This window comes from Mauremys mutica, chromosome 8, assembly GCF_020497125.1.
Source record: "Mauremys mutica isolate MM-2020 ecotype Southern chromosome 8, ASM2049712v1, whole genome shotgun sequence".
NCBI lineage: Eukaryota > Metazoa > Chordata > Testudines > Geoemydidae > Mauremys > Mauremys mutica.
The window spans coordinates 105,445,282-105,467,974 of NC_059079.1; the positions used below are offsets into that span (position 1 = coordinate 105,445,282).

At 45.0% G+C, this 22,693-nt stretch overlaps 1 protein-coding gene across 1 annotated transcript in view; it reads right to left on the reverse strand.

Moving 5' to 3' along the window:
* Nucleotides 1–22,693, reverse strand: part of GLRA1 (glycine receptor alpha 1) — a 45,402-nt gene that overhangs the window by 15,347 nt on the left and 7,362 nt on the right. The window contains exons 3-4 of the mRNA XM_045028251.1: nucleotides 16,876–16,943; nucleotides 3,886–4,109 (exon numbers count right to left, since the gene is read on the reverse strand). Coding sequence (XP_044884186.1) covers nucleotides 3,886–4,109; nucleotides 16,876–16,943 — 292 coding nt within the window. The remainder of the gene's footprint in view (nucleotides 1–3,885; nucleotides 4,110–16,875; nucleotides 16,944–22,693) is intronic.

Sequence of the window (22,693 nt, forward strand, 5' to 3'; positions counted from 1 at the left end):
TGTTCTTAAATTTATGGCTTTAAAAAACAGGGAGAGTGGGGAAATGGATGTTTTCCAAAGGTGAATTAGTGAAAGTAATACAGTTCCACAGAAGTGTTCTGGATCCCTCTGGCAAATGAGTGACTCTGCGGAGTAATGCTGGGAAAAGGCTGTGTGATTCTGGGTTATGAAAATACCCCCTTACTCGCCCTCCCAGCTCTCCTGAGTGAAAACCGCACAAGAGAATGGAATAAAGAATCATAGAATATCAGTGTTGGAAGGGACCTCAGGAGGTATCTAGTCCAACCCCCTGCTCGAAGCAGGACCAATTCTCAACTAAATCATCCCAGCCAGGGCTTTGTCAAGCCTGACCTTAAAAACCTCTAAGGAAGGAGATTCCACCATCTCCCTAGGGAACCCATTCCAGTGCTTCACCACCCTCCTAGTGAAAAAGTTTTTCCTAACATCCAACCTAAACCTCCCCCACTGCAACTTGAGACCATTACTCCTTGTTCTGTCATCTGGCACCACTGAGAACAGTCTAGATCCATCCTCTTTGGAACCCCCTTTTAGGTAGTTGAAAGCAGCTATCAAATCCCCCCTCATTCTTCTCTTCTGCAGACTAAACAATCCCAGTTCCCTCAGCATCTCCTCATAAGTCATGTGCTCCAGCCCCCTAACCATTTTTGTTGCCCTCCGCTGGACTCTTTCCAATTTTTCCACATCCTTCTTGTAGTGTGGGGCCCAAAACTGGACACAGTATCCAGATGAAGCCTTACCAATGTCGAATAGAGGGGAATGATCACGTCCCTTGATCTGCTGGCAGTGTCCCTACTTATACAGCCCAAAATGCTGTTAGCCTTCTTGGCAACAAGGGCACACTGTTGACTCATATCCAGTTTCTCGTCCACTGTAACCCCTAGGTCCTTTTCTGCAGAACTGCTTCCTAGCCATTCGGTCCCTAGTCTGTAGCAGTGCATGGGATTCTTCCGTCCTAAGTGCAGGACTCTGCATTTGTCCTTGTTGAACATCATCAGGTTTCTTTTGGCCCAATCCTCTAATTTGTCTAGGTCCCTCTGTATCCTGTCCCTACCCTCCAGCGTATCTACCACTCCTCCCAGTTTAGTGTCATCTGCAAACTTGCTGAGGGTGCTGTCCACGCCATCCTCCAGATCATTAATGAAGATATTGAACAAAACCGGCCCCAGAACCGAACCTTGGGGCACTCCGCTTGAAACCGGCTGCCAACTAGACATGGAGCCATTGATCACTACCCGTTGAGGTTAGGAAACCAGGTGATCCCCAAAGCAATGTGAGTTTGGGGGTGTTTCAGTATAAACTCTTAACTCGCACTGGGTTTCTTGCTGTGGTGCCCAACGTTCGGTCGATTACCTGGACCAGGTTTGGAGCAAAATCTGGGTAGATTGATGGTTCTGGGCATGCAAACTGTGCAAATTTGCAACTCCACTTAGTTTCAATGCAATGGCAGAGGAAAATGGGCCCATTTAGCCAAGCGTTTATCTAGACCAGGAGTTTGCCTTAATTCAGCAATCAGTGGTCAGCCGCAAAGGTAGTAAACCCCTAGTTGAGACAAGGAATATTCTCCCATTGACCTCCGGGGGAATAGCATATATCTGAAGGCTGCAGGATCTGGTTCTTATTTAATTTAAATCTAGGATGAGTGAAGTGCTTGAATTGGGAAGAAAGGGATTATCTAGGAACCCCCTTTACCTGCCTTTCCCATCCCATCCCATCCCCATCCCTATTAGTGCAGCCCTAATAATATGTCGGGATCACATAGCAGAAGCCCCTCCAATCCTCTGCTCGCTTCAGTTTGTGTATTGAGCAAGTGAGTGGGTTTCAGCCACCTCCCTTGTGTTGATGTGATTTCCTTCTCCACCCCAAATCCAATGTTCTTTCAGAAAGCGCTAATCCCAGCTACAGCACCTTCAGTGTAGAGCCAGGGGACTGAGCCATCTGTGATTATGGAGGGACCATGCCATAACGAACAGAAGTGCTTTCTTTGCCTGCCACTGAGACTGTCCTGCACATGCTGTACATTCCCCGTCCATTTCAAACACAGCGCCCGTGTCAGAGCTTCCAAACTGTCTGTGTGTCATATCTCGGTAGGAACTGGGTATATTTAAAACAGAATCACTTAGCATTATTATTAGTGCTTCCTGCCTGAATGTCTTTCTCTTTATTGCTGCAAGGAGTATTATTATGTGGTAATTTTAATTGTCAGGGTGCCTAGAGCTTTTGGGTAGGTATCTAACTACATAAATCTAAAGAAAAAAGAATTTTATTCATATGCTTTTTTTTTAAAGGGACCGTATTAATATGGCTACGCCTTGAAGCTAATGTGTTCTGATAGTTTGCCCTATTTGGTTACATTTACCTTCAGAATTGCATTCATCTGTTAGTTTTAAGATGAATACTGCTTCAGCAAGCATATGTGTGCAGTTCTCCTGTGCCAGAGCGGGCAGTTCATGTACTGGCTTGTTCATGGGTCACTGGAACATTCTTTTTTAAGTATGCAAGGCCTGCTCTTCAGATATGGACACCTAAATGACATATGCTCATGCAAAGTGTCAGATGTGCAAACTGGAAAGTTGTGCACCTACAAGTCTATGTGCACATGTAAATGCAGGATTTGTGTGCTCAGGTTAGGTAGGTGTTTTTTGAAAACTGGGCTGATTGCAGTTGGAGCTGTAGAAAGGATGGAACTATTAAAAACAACCCAGCTATGGATAGTGCAGTCCTTAAGATAGAATCCATGTAATGAGACAAATGTCATGTTAGCTTAATGTCGTGATTGAACAATCTTGGCAATACCCCTTTAAATTTGTTTCATGTCACACAGTACAGGCATATAAGCATTTAGATTAGGGTGACCAGACAGCAAGTGTGAAAAATCGGGATGGGGGTGGGGGATAATAGGAGCCTATATAAGAAGAAGACCCAAAAATCAGGACTGTTCCTATAAAATCGGGACATCTGGTCACCATAATTTAGATGTGTGTATGTAACATATACTAGTGTGTGTATATCTAGGAGTGTAGATAAAATTGGACCAGTTTTGAATATATTAGGTTACCTCCTTTCGCATGTAGACAGAATTCATTTGCACACATACATATGAAATGGCTGTGTCTTCTGGAAGGTTAGTGAACAGAGTTTCATTGAAAAAGCGCAGAACTCTGACCACCAAGGGAGATGTTAGTGTATGTAGGAGCAGGGAATGCAGAAGAGAACAGTTTTATTCTCTGTATCTGTACAAATCTTTGGCAATTACTTCAGTGTGACCTCTTAATTTCCTCTTTCCAATCCTTCAGACCTGGATAACTGGGGTTTCTGAGGTTTCTTTGATATTCAAAACCATTTTGGTTTGTAGTAAAATATTGTAACAAATCGGTGGCCGTTTAGGAATGTCACTACTGCAGACCATGGCCACTTGGCTTGCAGCAGCACTGAGGATTGAACCATCCACCTACTCCAAAAAGCACATCTCTTGGCCTAATGGAGAATCTCCTTTTTCTGTTAGGGATGGAAGGCCTATGACACACAGTTGAGAAGTTCTTATGTTCTCCGGTAGAAGGCCCATCCTAGCCATTTTGTTAGTGTCATGTGATTTTAAATTGAAACTTGTTTACAAGGCCTGAGCTAAAGAGTGAAACACCAGTGGTTGCTGCTGCCTCCTTGCCAGTGCAGGGCTGCCATCTTGGATTTTACCTCAGAATTGTGAGGCTGGAATCAAGTCAGTTTGCTGGGATTTGAACCCAGGGAGTTCAGTGGTTTGAAGGCCAACCCCTAATGCTCTATTTATTTAACAGCTTCTCAACTCAGCCTCAAGCATGCTTAGTCCCACCGTCCTCCCAGCCCAACCATTCTCTTTATCCATCTCACCTGATACTGTAGAGGACGTTGCCGTTTCTGGAAATGCGCAAAAGTTTGTTGTCTGTGGTGATCTCGTGGAAATGGGCCCCCTTCTCGTTGGCAAAGAACAAGTCAGGCTTCCAGATGGAATCCAACATGGAGGGGTCCAAATCCAGAGAGTCATCGGGGTACTCGTTGTATGCCAGCCGCGGGTCGTTCCACTGCTGCCGCAAGAAGATGTTCACCCTGTAGTCCTGCAGTGAGGGCACAAGAGTTAGCGGCGGGCACAAAGTTAACGGTGCCCAAAAAATACTAACAGTGGCCAGAAACTGCTAAGTGCAGAAGAAAGGGACACCAAAGGCAGCTGGGTTGAAACAAGCAAACAAACAATATCTTCGGCATGACTAGGATCTCACGCTTACTCTGTGACGTTCCCTACTGGCATTATTTCTCAAGGAATAACTGCCTTGTATTTTTAGCTCTGTAGCCAAAAGACACAATGATGGGCAAACGGTTGCTGTCCACGACACCTGTTCTGTTGCAGTGATCCCCACATCCATAGCACGTGAGGCTACAGCCTCACCAGTGCTATAGGTCAGTGGTTTTCAATCTTTTTTTCATTTGTGGACCCCTACCAAATTTCAAATTGAGGTGCGGATCCCTTTGGAAATCTTAGACATAGTCCGTGGACCCCCCAGGGGCCTGTGGACCCCGGATTGAAAACCACTGCTATTGTGCATTTAGCTTGAAGAGAAAAATTCCATTCCAGGGTCTGCTACTGAACCTACACTCTCACCAAGTCTCCAGGGCTACTAAAATATTGTTCATTTACTGAGTGTGTCGAGGGCTGGAATTATATTTGCAAGATGCATCTTGTGGAGGATTAAGGGGAGGGCACAGAAATCAATTGTATTCAGTATTGCACCCGCTTGCTATTTGTAGGCATGCTACCTTCTTGCTGAGAGGACCCCTCGTTTCTCCCCTTTTTACTTCATCATCCTCAAAGCTCCTGCTCCATGACAACCCGTCCTTTGTCCAGAGTTTATTACCATCCTTAGCACTGATTGTGAGTAGAGGAAAGGATCACTTAAGAACACAAGGTGTCCACCCCTGCAGTGTCTGTTGGGATGGGACTCTATCTATAGTCTCACTTTTACATAGGTTCTTTGTAGATATTATCCATTTTATTATGAATCGACGCGGCTCTATCAAGTTACTTGTGCTGAGGCCGCACTAATCATGACCGGAACCCCACTGTACAGACACGTGGTAAGAGACAGCTCTTCAGGGCAGAGATGTTCAGTCAAAATAGGCAAGATGGACAAAGGGAATAGCATTGAGGAAGAGTGAGTTGAGTGACTTGCCCAAGATCCCACAGGAAATCTAGGAATTGAACGCTCATCTTCTGAAGCCCAGTCTAATTCCTTAGCCATAAGACCATCCTTCCTCTCACTGCTAAAGCTCTTTAATTGTGGAGGGCAGATAGGTCTCAACACCCAGGGCTCCGGGATTTGGGCCACGCAGGGCGAAAACCTGCCACTCTTTCAGACTAGGATGATGGTGGTGGTGACACAGGGCTGTCTGCAGCTGTGGCGGCAATTGGCAATTGGATGACAGAGGCCGCAAATTCCATCTCCAGAAGGACATTTAAACGAGAAAAAAGCCCAGCCACGATGTTAGCGAGAGCGAGCACTAAAGGGGATGATCCATATTATATGTTCATAAACATTAAAACTCTGGCACCAGAAAGTCTCAACCGATCTCCCTCCAAGCCTTTTGCTCTGAGACTTTCTCCTGTGGGGTGGGTGGAGGGGCAGCATGGGGGTGATGTCATTCGAAACCCCTCTCTAGCTCCTAAGCTAGTACATTTGGTTCTCCTCTTCAACCATCACTCATAACGAATGGTATCGATTTTATAGGCTTGGTCTGTGATTTCGTTGCACTGTGTCCCTTTAGCAATATCATTTGTCCCATAACCTCATGTCTTACAGCTCTCCTGGGTTCTCCAGACCAAACTGGTTGTTGATCTCTAGCTCACATTCATGACCCGTTCTCCTGGACAATAATGGGGCAACATTTTTTCTCTGTGTCTGACCCAATGGCTTCCCAAGGCCATCTGTCCCGTTCCCTGCCTTTTGCATGAGAAAGGAAGCAGACAGATTGAAATGAGAGAGAGAAAATGGACTCTCAGGTGGGCGATAAAAGCTCCAAATACCTTGGCAGACAGTGCCTGAGGAGTGGCATGTCAAAAACCAATTTCACTGCCCTTGGCCAAACTAATTGTTAGTATCAGGGCCATGGTTTTATTTAGTGCCTTTCTTACTTGAGGTAGCCTGAAGCATTTTGCAAAGCTGGGAGTCAGATACTGGCAATGAATTAACTGTGTGCACACCAACCATTACGGGCTCATCAGTGTCTAATGCTCAACGTGAACATTTGTACCAATTTGTTTGTATTTTTTCCTGTGAGGCAGTGTTTGCCAGGACTGAGCCTGCCATCTGTTCTTTAAAGCCCACCTGTAGAACGCAAGGATCCTCCCTTAAAGATTGCATCTCTGACAATGCAACAGCCCAACTTGCAGTGCTGTGCCTAAGACGGCGTTCTGATCAGAAATCTGAACCGATATAGTCTCTTGTCCCAGAGATGATAATGCTACCAGATGAGGCGGCTCAGCATGAGGGATCAGCTGCTATTATTGTGTAAACATGACTTGCTGTCTGATTACCCTGGGGCAAGATTAGAAGATGACACAGTGGGTGTGTCCTATAATTTTGATTAGGGCAGTCAATTACCAAAGCTCTTCTAGAAATCAGTGTTAAGACTCTGCCCCATACACACCCTTTGTGCATGGAAACGACTAATGATCTTGTAATTTTGCCAGCAGCACATAGGCCAATGTCTTGATTAAGTTAAAGGGAATAGATTTCTGAACATGAATAAAATTCGATTCTTTCCCCTTCTGGGGAGAACCAGGATGTCACCTTTACAAGTTCTAGTGGGTCTTTCTCGCTTCATTATCCATCTCCTTCTCCCCAAGATAATGTGTCTCTAGAAAAATGGCAAATAGCTGTGGCCAGCTAATAATGAGCGGCCTTGTGCAGAACTAACAATCATATAAATCTGAAAGAAGGAAAGAGAGGAAAAGGAGAAGCGGATAGAAAATAGCCCTGAATTCATGGCACACAGTAGCAATCTGAACTAGTTGCATACATTGATTCCCCCCCCCCCCCCCCACAGCCTTTCTGTTTGGAAAGCTCAGTGGTGGTTGCAGTCAGGGAAAATCAATGTAATTGGTCTAATAGGCAGAAAGCAAAAGGCTGTTTTGCTTATTCAGCTGCAAAGCAGCGGAACGCTAGCAGGTCAGCTCCATCGTGGCGTCTATTTCATGTACGACATGAGTCAAATCCATGTTTGGAAGGAACTTCAGCAGCAGCAGCTGCCCAGAGTGTGCTCAGCCTTGTGGAAAATGAACCAAACCCCCCAACAAGGGCTTGTGTTACTCAGAGTTTGTGCTCCTGGGCTAAATTCATAGCTGCAGCTCCAAAAGTGGCCAGGAAGAAAGGAAATCGAGCCAAGAATGGCTTCAGACTAACTGTCCAACGGATGCTACAGGGTGGGAGGAGGCTGGAAGTAGAAGGATGGCAGGTGGGATGGTTTTGGAGGCAAACTTGACCACGAGCCAAATGAAAATGAATGTCCTTTTCTGGAATGTAGTCTGGGTCTGACAGGACTTGGCAGTGTGATGGAGAAGCCTCACCCGAGAACAAAAAAATTCCATGATGCCCTAGTTCTATTCTATATAGGTGCTTATACCACACTTATCACTGTCCTTCTCGTAGGGAATTAAGTGACACGACTGACATCTGTTTCCCATCACTTCTCATTGGCTGCACCCATCCAGGAAAGACTCAGACCATTTCAGCTCCCCGCTGTGGGTCCGGGCCACCTCTGTCATATGAGAGAGCAGTATCTCTGCAGTGCTGAATGCTGCAGAGAGGTTCAGGAGGATGAGAATCGATGTCTGCCCCTCTGTCTATTGACAGCAGGAGATCATCTATCAGTGCCACTAAAGCTGTTGCCTTTCCATGTCCTGGCCTGAATCCAGATTATGTTGAGTCTAGTTACTGGGTTAAATTAGATAAACGTGTAGTGGGCCTTTGGCTAGCTTTTCTCTGAGCTTGCTCAGGAATGGGAGGTTTGACACTGGCTGGAACAGATGTTTCTAGGGTGGGAATTAACCAACAGCAACCAGTCAGCTTCTTGCAAGGGAGTTGGCTAAAGCTTCCAAGCAATGACTGTGGGGTCTGCAGCTTCAAATAGCCTTATTTAAATACCATGGTCTGGATTCTGCCCTCAGTGAAACCTGTGCAGTTTGACTGGCTCCATTGTCATTTCTAGGTTCTTGCTGGAGTTTGGAACCAGACAGGAAAGGGTTCCATGACTGAGGAGAATTCTTATATCCCCAAAAGGGAATGGGCTCCTGGCACCACTAGGCAGGAGTTACAGCACTCCCCCAGGGTAGTGCGTTACCCACTTCTCTCTTACTAGGTAGTGTGACTGGGGAGGGTTTATTTTTAATTCTGCACATTCATTATAGGCTGCAAAATTCCATCCAAGAAAGTGATGAAGGCCGGTGGCTAAGGAATGCTCAACAGGGCTTATAAAATTATGGATACTAGAAAGGAATAGTAACCAGATAAAGATGCTGAGCACAAGAGTGCACCTGGTTATAGCGTCTCACACCCACCTCCTTACTGCTAAATGGAAGGACTGTTTTCCAGAGCTTAGATTACGAGCATGGGGGTTCAGGGCTTTCTATCCCAAGGCTGGATGTGTGAGAGAGAGAGACAGACAGAGCCATATCTCAGAATAGCTAATAGCCCAGGGATTTGGGCCTTCACCTGTAATGTAGGTGACCTAGGGTCAGGTTCCTGCTCTGCAAGGTGAGTGCCCTAAGCACCAGGCTGTAGAGTCAGTCTCACTCTGGTCCAATGGATATTTATACATAGTAGAACAACTCTTACTGGGGGGAGAGAGAGTGACTTATTGCCCAGTTGTGAGTACGCTCACCAAGGATTCCTGGGTTCAAGTCCCAGCTCTGAATCCATCCCAGCTGTCTCCTACGTCCTAGGTGAGCACTCTGTTGTGTCTCTAACTCAGAAAGCTTTTAGATGAAATTTCATATGGAAGCTGGTCCATCGCCAGCCACAAACCACTTTGGTTTTGACGAAACAGCATTTTTCAGTGGAAACATTGTGTTGATTTTTTTTTTCCCCACCAGTTCTGCTCTCTAGCCAGATCTGTCACTAGTTTGCTGTGTGAGTGTGGACAAATCTCTATATGTACTTCCCCATTTGTAACATGGCTAAATAGTACCTTCCTTCCAGGGCTAATTTGAGGTTTAATATTTGCAAATAGCGTGGGGATCTTCAGATGAACAACCCCATCTGCTATATGCACCATCAGCTGGATGCATCCCTCCAAGCATCAGCAAGTAACCCCATCCCAAACAATGTGTATGTAACACAGTAGTAACTATATACCTTGGGTCTCTTTCTTTAAATATCTGTGCTGTGTCAGTATTATTTACTGCCACTAGTTACATCAAGTAGAATCATAGAAGTGTAGGATTGGAAGGGACCTCAGTAGGTTCTCCAAGACTAAATAATAACTAGACCATTCCCGACAGGGGTTTGTCTAACCTGTTCCTAAAAACCTCCAATGATGGACATTCTACAGGGAGCAACAGCAGTTCATTCAGCCCCCGTCCCCCGCAAAAGGTGCAAAGACAAGTGAGAATCCTGCATTGCATCAACAGAAGTGGAAGGAAAAATGAAACACCAGGCTGGCTGGTATTATTTGGATTTCATAAAAGGGAGTCCAGTGGTGACACATTTATCTGACTTCAAGTACAATGGGACCTATTAGAGTGAAGTAATCTAAAGAAACCCACAAATCTGCTTCACTCTACGAGACAAGGCTGCCTATACTTGGAATGCAGCGTTGTTATAGCTTTGTCGGTCCCAACCTATTAGAGAGACAGGCTTTTGAGCTTACACAGTGCTCCTCCCACACCTGAAGTAGAGCTTTTTCGAAAGCGTGTCTCTCTCACCAACAGAAGCTGGTCCAGTAAAAGACATCACCTCACCCACCTTGTCTCTCGATAATTGGAATGGCATTTTGCACTGAAGCAGCTCAGGACTTTCATTATAATTTGGCTGCAAAGAGAGTGTTACTGTATCTAAATTCGCCAGGTTCTAGACCATTGAGCCTGGATCCCTTTCCTGTGAATTTCTAAAAAAAAAAAAGTGATTTCCCCCCCCCCAATTAAAAATATTCCCCAAACCCACCATCACTGCATTGCTCTCTATCAGTGGGGGGCAGGGATAGCTCAGTGGTTTGAGCATTTGCCTGCTAAACCCAGGGCTGTGAATTCAATCCTTGAGGGTGCCATTTAGGCACCCGGGGCCAAAAATCTGTCAGGGATAGTACTTGGTCCTGCTGTGAAGGCAGGGGACTGGACTCCATGACCTTTCTAGTTCTATGAGATAGGTATTATCTCCATATAATAAACAAGTAACCACCCCAGCATTCCTACTGTAAGCTCTTGTGGTTTCATCTATGGCTGTAGAATACAGCAGTGCTCTCTCTTTCGATATACATAAGAGAAAGGCAGCCTGACACGGCCTCATGGACACTCACAGAGTGGCAAGCCCGATCCCTACGCCCTGTGGGCATGGTCAAATCTGTGCCTGCAGTGGAACAGGTATGAGAGGCAAAAGGATGGAGAGGAGGGGAAGAATGTCTGGAGCACAGAAAAGGCATGAGAGCTGCATGTTACAAAGTGTAGCTCCGACCAGTTTCATTCAGTGGCAATGCAGGGGTTGGGGGAGTGTTGGACCTTGTGGCTTCACATCTAGGTAGACGCACAGACTATTCCCAATGCAAAGTGTGTGTGTGTGTGTGTGTGAGGAGCCCCAGGAGTGGCCTGGAAGGATTCCTCCCCTGGTTACTCAGGCTGTGAGCTAGGGGCAGGATGTATATACCATAAAGCATCTAACTCAAAAGAGGCTCTTCCTAACCTCAGCTTTTACATTAGAAAATAATTTTTTGTAGTAAAATCAGAGGTGCAAATCAGTAGGATATCTTACTATAAAGAAACTGTAAATACAGAGCTGAAGAGAGATTACCGATCTGAAAAATTAACCCAAACTTCTGGTGTAAAATGCAGAGGCATATCTGAAAGATCTCTCTGCACTGGTAATTCACTGAGCTGGTAACTCCAAACAATTACACTCGCTGTGCAAAATATTCACAGCAAAACTGGGGAGCCCTCTGCACTGGTGGTTTTTGCATTTGTTTGTGATTTTCATACAAATAAACTGATTTACTGAAAAATACCTTCTGAGAGTTCACCATTCCCCTCCCTGGTTAGTTAGAAATGATCCCCTCAGCATTTTTGATATTTTGAATTTCAAAATTAGAAATCTTGGTTTCAGAGGGACTAATATTTTGGAATTTTTGAATATCTGCACATTTTGAGTAAAAAGTTCCAGTTCTGGACATGTTTTGAAAAATAAAAATGTTGCATGTATGAAATTGAAATTGAAAAAAAAGAGAAATGTCACAAAACGCTCTTCACTGTTTTTTTCGCTGCCCTGCTTGTTACTTGCGCAACTGAGCCCAGTTCTGTCTGCAGATACTCCTAACTCCTGTTGACCTCAGAGGCTATGGATCTGAGGTTAGAACGTGGCCACTGGGTCAATAGTTTCTCCCAGTGTTTCATCAACAGTGTATGCTGGATTGAGGCTGGTGAAGTTGTGGTTGCTTGTTTAAACCCATTTACAGAAATGATTCATTATCCGATTGGAGTCATCTGTGCGAGAAATAGCCAAACTACTATATTACAGCTGGATGGTTGCACCCTCCAGGTTCTTGTGCCCTTATTAGATACTTGCTTAGTGGATATAGTTTTGCTGCAGTTGGCTATAAGGTTACGTTTAGTTTGCCCTTTTCAAATGGGATGAATCCGTGTGCAATTCTGTTAAACAGCTGAAAAATATATATATGCAAAGGGCGCTGTGGAGAATCAGAATCCCAAATGTCAGAGCATGATCTTTCCCTTAAACTCTCATTTATAACTCGTTACTAAACTCAGCCCACTCAGCTGGGACACTCAATTCATGAAGAGTTTGGTTTCTATTTCTGTTCTGAATGAGATATTTGCTGTTCTGTTTAGATTCCTCAGTCTGCAAATACTGCAACATTCAGCATCTCCTAGCTTGTTACATGCGTAATTCTATTGCAATGTTTCTGGACAGAAGGAGGCCATCTAGACCCATCCGTCTGTACCCTTTAATGTTTTTCTCCTCAAAGTGATTGTTTAATTCTATGTTGAATATTTTCCCAATTGCGGCTTCTCTTATCCTTGGGCTGGATTAAGAGCAGGGCTGATGGAGCTGTGTTACAAACCTCAAGCTGCAAGAGGACCCAACCTCTCACACTATAACCATGTCCCATCAATCACAGGGCATTGTGCATACTTATGGTTCCTGTGTCTCTGTCTATATTTCACTGGGCTCCCGTTCTGCAAGATGCTGAGAACCCTCATCTATTACTGACCTTGAAGGATCATGCCCTGAATCTGGCTCTGCCTTTGGGAGTCCATTCCACACATTAATTTCCCTCCATGTGTTCTCCTAACCTCCCTGAACATTTCACCTCTGCACTTCTTGCCCTTTGAGCTCCCATTAGAGAGTTCATGGAAGGCTGATTGTTCTTCAAATGCGCTGCACCTTTATTACCTTCCTTCTTGCCACTCACTTTTCTAATTAATGGAAACTGGAGTTTCACAACTTCTCCATGTAGCTAAACCCTGCCCCTGCATCTTCTCTTCCTTGTTGCCCTTTTCCACACTTCTCTGTTTCTTCTCACTCTGCTATCGTGCCCTCAGCTGTGAACTGGTGATCTCATTAGCGGTATGCATGTTGACAATAATGATCCCCACTGATTTGTGGGCTATGGAGCTTGTCTCTGGAGTTTTTAAATGTCAACAGTAATGGCTTATGTGTGAACGAAAAGTCCCAAAACATATTTTAAAGATCTCTCTAATTAAATGAATTGATAGATCTCTGTGGTTAAGCTTCCCTGGGTACCAGCGATGTGGTTACTTCTTACAGCGTGCTAGAGTGATCCAGCCATCCAGGAGACTTTAGCTGTAGGATCTCTTGAACATTGAGCTTTCTTGTTTTGTTTGGCCAGTGATTCTACAATGCTACCATAACCAGCCCTATTTGGGTCAAGAGTGGGATTTGAACCTGTGACCATCAGGGCTAAAAGCTTGAGTCTGCACTACTCCAGCAAAAGAATTAAGTCCCTTAGCTGGATGCTGGAGTCAAGGCTGGTTGACTTGTTTTCTTTGAAAAATGGGGTTAAGTCAAAAATTGATTTTTTTTTCATGAAAAAAGTTTACCAATTTTTTGGTTTTGGAAAAAACATTTAAAAATTAAAAAAATGTTGAATTTAAAAAAAATATTTTGTTTCAACTCAGTGGATGGAGGGAATTATTTTCTCATTTAATTTTTCCCATTGGAAAAGTGTGTTTTTTAAAGCTAATAGTTGATACTTTCTCTCACTTTTGAAATCCTCTCCCCCCCCCCAACACCTTTGCCCAACTCCACACTTTTCTAATGTGAAAAAAAGGAGTAAAAATAAATGACAAAAAAGGGGGGAACAATTTTTGTTTCTTTCCAAAATTTTTGTTTTTAATTTTCCGTTTCTGTTGGGAAAAAAATGAAAATTTTTGAATGCAATTAAAGTGATTTTCTTTTGCAATTTTTTCATGGAAATTTTTTCCCTCACCAGCACTAGCGATAGCAGCCCCCAGCCTCCATGTGGACCAGCCTCTGGACTGGTGACAAAAAGCCATGCTCTCCTCATCTCAGTTACACTGTTATTTGAGAAGGGTGCTGGGACTTGTGCAGGTGTGGCACAACCCCTCCCCCATTCACGTGGCAGCCACCTTAGACTTAGAGCTTGTCTACATCAGTGGTTCTCAAACCAGGGCCGCTGCTTGTTCAGGGAAAGCCCTTGGCAGGCAGGTTCAGCCGATCGCAGCTCCCAGTGGCCGCGGTTCACTGCTTCAGGCCAATGGAAGCTGCAGGAAGTGGCTTGGGCCAAGGGACATACTGGCCGCCACTTCCCGCCTCCCCCATTGGCCTGGAGTGGCGAACCACAGCCACTTGGAGCTGCGATCGGCCGAACTTGCGGATGCAGCAGGTAAACAAACCAGCCCGGCCCACCAGGGGCTTTCCGTGAACAAATAGCGGCCCCAGTTTGAGAACCACTGGTCTTCGTTACCCGCTGGATTGACGGGCAGCAATTGATCCAGCAGGGGTCGATTTATCGCATCTAATCTAGATGCGATAAATCGACTGCTGAGCGCTTTCCCGTCGACTCCGGTACTCCACTGGAGCAAGAGGCATAGGCGGAGTCCACGCGGGCGTGTCAGCTGTCGACTCACCACAGTGAGTAAGTAGATCTAAGCACGTTGACTTCAGCTACGTTATTCATGTAGCTGAAGTTTCATAACTTAGATCGATCCCTCCCCCTAGTGTAGACCAGGGCTTACTCAGTCACAAGCAGGTCTCTATAGTTGTTTTGAGTAAAGCTGGTTGGAGAAATTTTGACAGAATATGCTGTTGGAATACACAGTTCTATCAACACTGAAATGCTTCACGTAATCGGGTTGATTTTGCCAGAATATAGTTTCAGGAGAAAATTAGGGACGGCGGGAGGGGGGAATGTTCAGATAGCATCAAAATGTCCAGTTTCAACATTTTCAGACCAAAACATTTTGATTTTTGTTTTGGAGCTACTTTCCATTTCAAAGGGTTATTTTGTTGTAATGGATTATATTGCACAAAGTACAAATGCTGAAATCAAGACATTTTGGTCGGTTTGAAATGAAACATTCTGGCTGACGAGAAGCAAGTTTTTGATTGGCATTTTCCTGTGCGGAGAACTGTGACATTTTCTGGTTTTGTACTGATTCAGAATAAGCCACATTTTGAAATCTCAAAATCCTCTGTGAAATGGAACTTTCATCCTCCCAGCCCGAGTTTGGAGACAATGCCATTCATGCAATCTAGCTAATCTGCTACATTTAAAAAAACAGCTGGAGGGGTGGGGGCCAGCTTATTAGCAGGGTGATGGGGAGGTCTAACAGCTGCTCTACGGCGCTACACTTCTGCTTTTTGATGCCTGCTTGAGAAGAATCAGCATCTGTTGCCTTGAGTTCTCAGGGGCACTCAAACCTACGCTTTCCAAGTGGTAGTGGGGATTTTTTCTTCAGAGGAATGGATTCCAAAATGGTGGACCCTGCAGAACAGAGCAGATCCCCACAGTGTGTGCAAGAGGTCTGCATTGTGTTTCTCTTTGTTGGGCTAGGCTTAAGACACACTCCTTTTATGGCATATCCAGTTCACCAGGGTGCCTCGGGATTGTTTCAGTGGATTGTGAAATGCCTTGAGGAGCAATATATAACAGGTACGTTATGAGAGCAGGCTGTACTGCATGATGTCTTTCTGTATATTGCACAGGGAGGGCTATTGGGGGCTTGCCCCATCTCCCCTGCCATTCAATGGGATGGCTCCACTGAATTTTATGGAGACAGGGTCCACATCATGATTTGCTTATCCACATCATGCCCAAAGAAGTTATCCAATAAAATAACACATTAGTAATAGTTCCATTCTCCAATTCATGGACAAATAGAAATGTCTAGGGATTTGTAATTTATTCTGCAACTGAATCTGCAAACAAATGTGGTGAGTTTAGGCACACTACAATATAATGTGTGCTTTTAGGATTTGAGATGTTATTGACAAGTGCTGCCCTCCATCTAAGGATTTTATTTCCTTAAGAATTTAGACCAAATATAATCAGTGCCAACTCGTGTCTAGTAATAGGACTATATGTACATTGCATTAGAAAGAATACTGAGCTACAAATTCTGCTGTACTGTAACTAAACATAGATAGCACCCGATTCTCCTCTGATTTCTGGTGTAAATCTAGAGTAACTCCACTGAAGGCAATGAAAGTGACCCCAGTGTAAAATGCTGTCTGTAAGACCTATAAAATCCTGTTCTAAATGCACAGGACAATTTTACATACTTCAATCAACATCCTTCTATAGAGAGAGACTTACAAAAAGAGTAATTGAACATCATATTTCTGAATTATCTTTAATTAATACAGAGGGATGGCATTGTACCTCCAGAGCCTTGGTTTGATGTTCACTGATTATGTCGCAACTGATCTTTAATTGCTCCATCTGAAGACTATTATCTCCTTTCCTCATGATTGTCTCCTTCTAGCTCCTTACAAATTGGATACAGCTATTAGCAATGTTGGTTAATTTCCCCCAAAGATGGTCTGAGCTTGCAAAACCTTGCAAATGTTGATTCTGATTAAATGCATTTTAAGTTTTTTGTGTGCAGACAATGGCTCCAAAGAAAAGCCATATGTGAAAACCCTCTCCAATTCTGGGGAATTTGAGGTTTAGTTCAGATTGGATCTGGATTGAGCTGCTGCCCTTTAACTCTACAATGGGCTAATTCAAAATCCCAGATCTAAATGCTCTTGAATTTTTAGAAATCTTGGGTGCATCTCTGAACTATGTGGCTTGGTCAAGCCTTTTGCAAGTGGTACTAAGAACAATATTTTTCTCGTTTCCTTACTTCTGTATACTCTTCTGAGAACGTCAGCCTCTGATTGTTGCCTATTCAAATGCCTATGTTTATGTGCAGATGCATACAGATCGTACAAGATCTTAGTCTTTGAACAATGAAAATCTTGTACACTAAAGCCTTTAATTTAATCACCCTTCAAATACAATCCAGGAACAGAGGAGCAACCGTCTCCTTTAGCAGAATAAGAGCAGTTTGGAAACTTGCCACATGCACTGGAAGTAGAACATGACCGAACAAGTTGAACAGCTATACTTAATTTTACTTACCATAGTCGTTTCTGCAATAGAACCAAAGCTGTTGATGAAAATGTTGCAGCTGACGTTTACTGCAGGGCCTGTGCAACAAATTAAGAGCAGATCAGGAATCCACCATATGATCACTGGCAAACATACTTCCACACTGCAGTGCTAAATCCTATTGGCATGGAAATTTAGCTTTCTATATGGCACCATAACCTCTACACTGCCTTGCGGCTGTTTGAAAATCTAAGTCGGTCATACGTATATCCCCTGGGTCATATTCCACACTCTTCCATGTTCTGTAGGACCAAATCCTGTGGTCCTTCTTTGTATTTTATTCAGTCAATACTCAGGAAAACTCTGCTTGTGCTGGCCAGAATTTGCCTGAGTAAAGATCCAATATGCTGGTTTTAAACAATAAAGCTCCAAATGGCATGAGGGACTGTCTCATGGAACCTAGTCATACTGCCATACAGAGAGATGCATGAGTGGAAGCAGTTGGCAGGGGTGGCCTGTGAGGGGTCCTGAATTCTGGAATGCTTTTCTGTTTGGTCCACCAGAGCATGCATCTGTTAACCTTCCGTGCAGGCTGTGAAGTGTATTTTAACTTGCAAGCAGGAGGGAGTTGGGGAAAAGTCGGTGGAGGGGACTGGAGATGAAGGATGAACTGATAGGATCTCATGATATGGATGGATAGAAGGTCTTTGAGGATTTTTATGTAATATGAGCTACAAACGACATCTGGGGCATCTGGAAATGTGAATCAAATATTGCACTGATCAACTTGAGATCATGTGATGATGTGTTTGGAATTTGGGAGTTACCAAAACCTGCAGGTTGGACCCAGGTAAATAGAAAATAAAATTAAATATAAACCGTGAGTAAGGACAGAGTTTGAACCATACACGTAAGCCTTGAATTTTTTTGCACCTTCTGCTTTCACCACCACATGAAAATTCCTGACCTTAGAGTGTGCTCAGGGGGATAAACTGGATTTTGGTTCCTTTAGCTCGGATGTGTTGCTGGCTAGATGGTGAGTAGGGCTGGATGGGAAATGTTTTTCAAAGCTCTAAAAGCTTTGTGCGACAGGAAACCTTTTTCCGTTCTGCCTTGGGACAGAACTTGGGAGGCTACTGAAGCCAAACCGGGGAGATTTTAGCCCGCTTAAAGTCCGGCAGCACAGGGGGGCTAAGGCAGGCTCCCTGCCTGCCCTGGCCTTGCGCTGCTTGCGGAAGCAGCCGGCATGTCCTTGCGGGGGTAGGAGACGGAGTCTCCGCGCACTGCCTCTGCCTGCAAGCACCACCCCTGCAGTTCCCATTGGCCGGGAACTACAGCCAGTGGGAACTGGGCGGGGCAGTGCTTGCAGGCAGGGGCAGTGTGCAGAGCTCCCTGTTCCCCCTACCCCCTGCAGGGACGTGCCGGCTGCTTCCATGAGCGGCACAGGGCCAGGGCACGCAGGGAGCCTGCCTCAGCGCTGCTGCACCGCTGACCAGGAGCTGCTCGAGGTAAGCACCGCCCACACCCTCACCCCCTCCTGCACCCAAACTCCCTCCCAGAGCCCACACCTCCTGTCCCAGCCCTGAGCCCACTCCCGGAGCCAGCACCCCAAACCCCCTCCCACACCCCAAGCCCCTGTCCCAGCCCTGAGCCCCGTCCCACACCCAAACTCCCTCCCAGAGCCTGCACCCCTCACCCCCTCCCACATCAGAATCCCCTGCCCCGGCCCTGAGCCCCGTCCCACACCCAAACTCCCTCCCAGAGCCTGCACCCCTCACCCCCTCCCACATCAGAATCCCCTGCCCCGGCCCTGAGCCCTCTCAGCCTGGAGCCCCTTCCCACACTCCAAACCCCTCGGCCCCATCCCAGAGCCTGCACCCCCTCCTGCAACCCAACCCCCTGCCCCAGCCTGGTTAAAGTGAGTGAGGGGTGGGGGAAAGCAAACAAGGGAGGGGGGGATGGAGTGAGCAGGGCAGGGCCTCAGAGAAGGGGCGGGGAAAGGGTGTTTGGGTTTGTATGATTAGACAGCGGCAACCCTAAGTGGTGGGCATATCCAGGTCTTGTTGGCACACATCATCCAACTCTGTACCCCCCCATAATACATTGAGGGGGGAAAAATCCCTTCCTGACCCTCCTACTGGTTGGCCAGAGAAAACTCTGAAGCATGAACTTTTGGTAAGATAAGACAAACTGGAAGTGACCCCCACCATCGCAAACAACCCTGTCAGTGAAGCAGGAGTTGCAGGTACTTCTCTGTGCCCTGACAGCGCTCCCTACAGAAGTCATTCACAGACATCTAACGGATGCATTTCTGGTTTCTTTAAACTGGGCTTGTTTTCACTCTCGGCTGTAACTGCTTCATGTGGGGCCGTCTTCAGGGGGAAAAAAAGGAAAATGGCATATGGTGGTTATAGGTTTTTTAAATCTCTATTGGCTACCAGGATGATGTATGAGCATTGCTGATGGTGTCAGATGGCTTATACTTGATGATAAGGGGAGGAGAAGTGAAGCATCAGAGGCCACATCTGCTACCCAACAGCTGCTAAAAGATGAAATGCTCCTTTTTGGCCCAGTGATTTTAACAAGAGGCTTGTGGTCTGTAATCAATGTAAACTCCCTCCTGTGTAGAAATGAATGGAATTTCCTGATCACATTTCTGGATTTCTGTCTTGTCCCCCTCTAAAGCTTTGTACCTCTTACTGAGCAAGGGCAGCTTTGCAGAGACACAGCCACCTCGCTTTGCATAAGTGCTATGCAGCATCATTAGGAGTTTCTTTGTAAAGATTCCCAGAAATCCAAATGGTTGTCTTCTTGCCAGCTTCCGGACAGCTCTCTGCCAACTCAACCGCAGCTCTCAATCTGCACAGCTCCCTCTCCAGACTAGTTAACACAGGTACAGGCTAGAACAGCACATGCAAAAATGTATCCTTTCCTTGTTAGCAGCCCCTCTTAACCAAGAGAACCACAGCTGGCATCCCAGTGTTTGAAGGAGCCCATGTGAAATGGACCTGGAGATAATCAACCGTTTAGTGGTTGGGTGAACTCACTATTCAAAGCACATGTCTAGTATATTCCTCTCTCCGTTTGGTGGTGCTCAGTTTGCTCCTTCTGTAATGCTCTGATTGGGTTGGGAAGTGAGTGACTGGTTTCCCAGAATCAAACTCAAGAGCATCTGTAAAAGAACAAAGCGTGTGTGTGTGTGTGTGTGTTTGTGTAACTGCTGCTAAAACACCAGGCTCAAAAGTGTAGGTGATGACACTAGCAAATAATCCATAATCTCTTGCGTGTGTGTGGAGCCTTTCATCCCAAAGGGGACTGCGCGCGAAATGCTAAACTAACATGATAAACGACTGCATGGACAACATTCTCCTCTGATGCACTTGAAGGATTTCTGCTCTGCTCTTTGACTCTCGCCAATCCACGTGGAACTCCTCACTGACACGTATGTTAGTGTAGCTGAATGTGAAGCAACATCTACCCTCTGGATCTGAGAGAAAAAATTTGCTTTCTATGGGTTTGATTTTCAGAGGTGCTTAGCACCTGCTGCTCCAATTGAAGCAGATGAGAACTATGAGTATTCAGCACCTCTGACAACCAAACCCTATATGGATAGCTGGGAATCTCTTCACTGAAATGCAGCCACCTCTGGGGTGGAACACTGCTGTGCAGGTGTCCGGGCCTGGAACAGCAGGGAAAGGTACTGCAGTTCATGACAGAGGCAAGGCTGTGGGGGGAAGGGTGCAATGGATCTAACTAGCACTATCAGACTCTAACTTTCCTGAGTACTAACTTTATTCCCCCAAATTCAAACAAAACGCAGATGCTGCTTCCTATTCTCAAGATGGAAGTGTGACTTCAAGGAGACGTCCAAACTGTATGTGGCTCCTCCATAATCTTCCCCTTTTTTTAATCTTAACCTCCCCAACAATCGATCTGGCACAGTCTTGGTATTATTTTCAATCGAAACCATTAAAGTGCCTTTATGAGTTACTGCCAGTTAATTTAAATGACGTGCTCAGAGAGCTACAACCCCAAACTCTGCAAAGCTGCGGCTGTGACTTCCATATAAATTGGATACTGATTTATGTGTGGGAGACTAAGCTAGTAAACTGCCCCCATGGGGAAGGTGTAGTCCATTGAAATAAATCTGAAATTAAATTATCCCGAATAAAATTACAATACAGCAGCCTTCAGCAGAAGGATAATGTATATATTTCATTAAATATTAAAGTTTAATTTCTTTTGTGTGTGCAACATGGTGGTAAGAAGTTCCAGTGAAGCATTTTTTAACCCTGTGTTGCTTCACCGGTATTACGGAAGGTGTTGCCTCTTGCTGGTCACCCCGGGGATGTTCTTAATGTGAGCACCTGAATGTGAAAACCTGGGACAGAGCCTAGTGCTTGCAGCTGGACTGCAGGAGTTGTTGCAATGATTAATTGCTTGTAGGAGTTTTGCATTATCACAGACCAATTATTCCTGGAGAGAAAAAAAGACCTGATGGTAAAGGACAAAAATAAGCAACAGAAATTAGATTCTAACAGACAGTGGCTTTGCGATTGCAGATCCTGGTTTGTCTGAGGGAACAGTCAAGGACAAAGAGCCTGGAAAGGAGAGTTTAGAAATGAACAATAGCCACTGTAAGAGCCACTCAGGAATATTTATTGTGATGAGTGAATAACTGATGTTTTCCGTTTGGGGGCCAAACCAAAAAACCCAGGGAAAATCTTTGGCTCCGTGGAAACAGAAACTGATTTTTGGGTTTTTTCTCCCCAACTAAATTGAAAAAAATCAAACATTTTATTTTGAGTTGAAGGAAATATTTTGCTCAGCCCAAAACAAAGAGTTTTATTTTTATTTTTTTTATGTGAAATGACTTTTTTTCTTCAATTACTTTTTGTGGTTTTCTTTTTCCACTTTTTATGTGAATTTTTTTGGTGATTTAAAAAATCCCCCACATTTTGAAACATAATGTCTTTTAAAATGAAAAGCTAACTATTTGCTGGAATGTTTCCCCATCTCTAAGAATGCCTTACTCTGAATTAGTTTACAAATGGACTAAGCTAGTTCATAATTAACTCTTATTTCGGAATGAGAGCATCCACACAGGGCATTAAGTAGGAATAACTATTCTGCTTTAAATTCAAACACCCTCCCTTAATCCGAATGAACTTTCATGTGTAGTCAAGCCCTTAGAAGAGATGTTTAGAAAAAAAAAATCTAACAGATCCAATAATTTATGGACCAATTCACCGTTTCCCAGGACCTTGGGGAATACTTGCACCAGTGCAAAGTCGGTGTAAAATGCTACAATTTGGAATTGGTGGCATTTTGCTCTGGTATAAATGACTATACAATGCCCAGGGCAGTGGTGAAATGGGCCCCTTAGAGTACGTCCAGACTACCCGCTGGATCGATGGGTAGCGATCGATTTATCGGGGATCGATATATCGTGTCTCGTCTAGATGTGATATATCAATCCCCGAACACGCTCCCGTCGACTCCGGAACTCCACCGGAGCGAGCGGCAGTAGCGGACTCGACGGGGGAGCCACGGCCGTTGATCCCACGCCGTGAGGACGGGAGGTAAGTCGAAATAAGATGCATCAACTTCAGCTACGTTTTCCCGTAGCTGAAGTTGCATATCTTACCTCAACCCCCCCGCACAAGTGTAGACCAGGCCTTAGTATCTAACACTGTTTCTCCTTAAGTCTATGAGCAAAGCTCCCATTGGCTTCAATGGGGGCAGGAAAGTGATCCTTCTTGAGCTTATGAAAATGTAGCCAGTAGATTGGAACCAGGGAGTCAGCTGAGTGGCTCTGCTTTTATCATACAGGAGGCTGGGGTCCCAG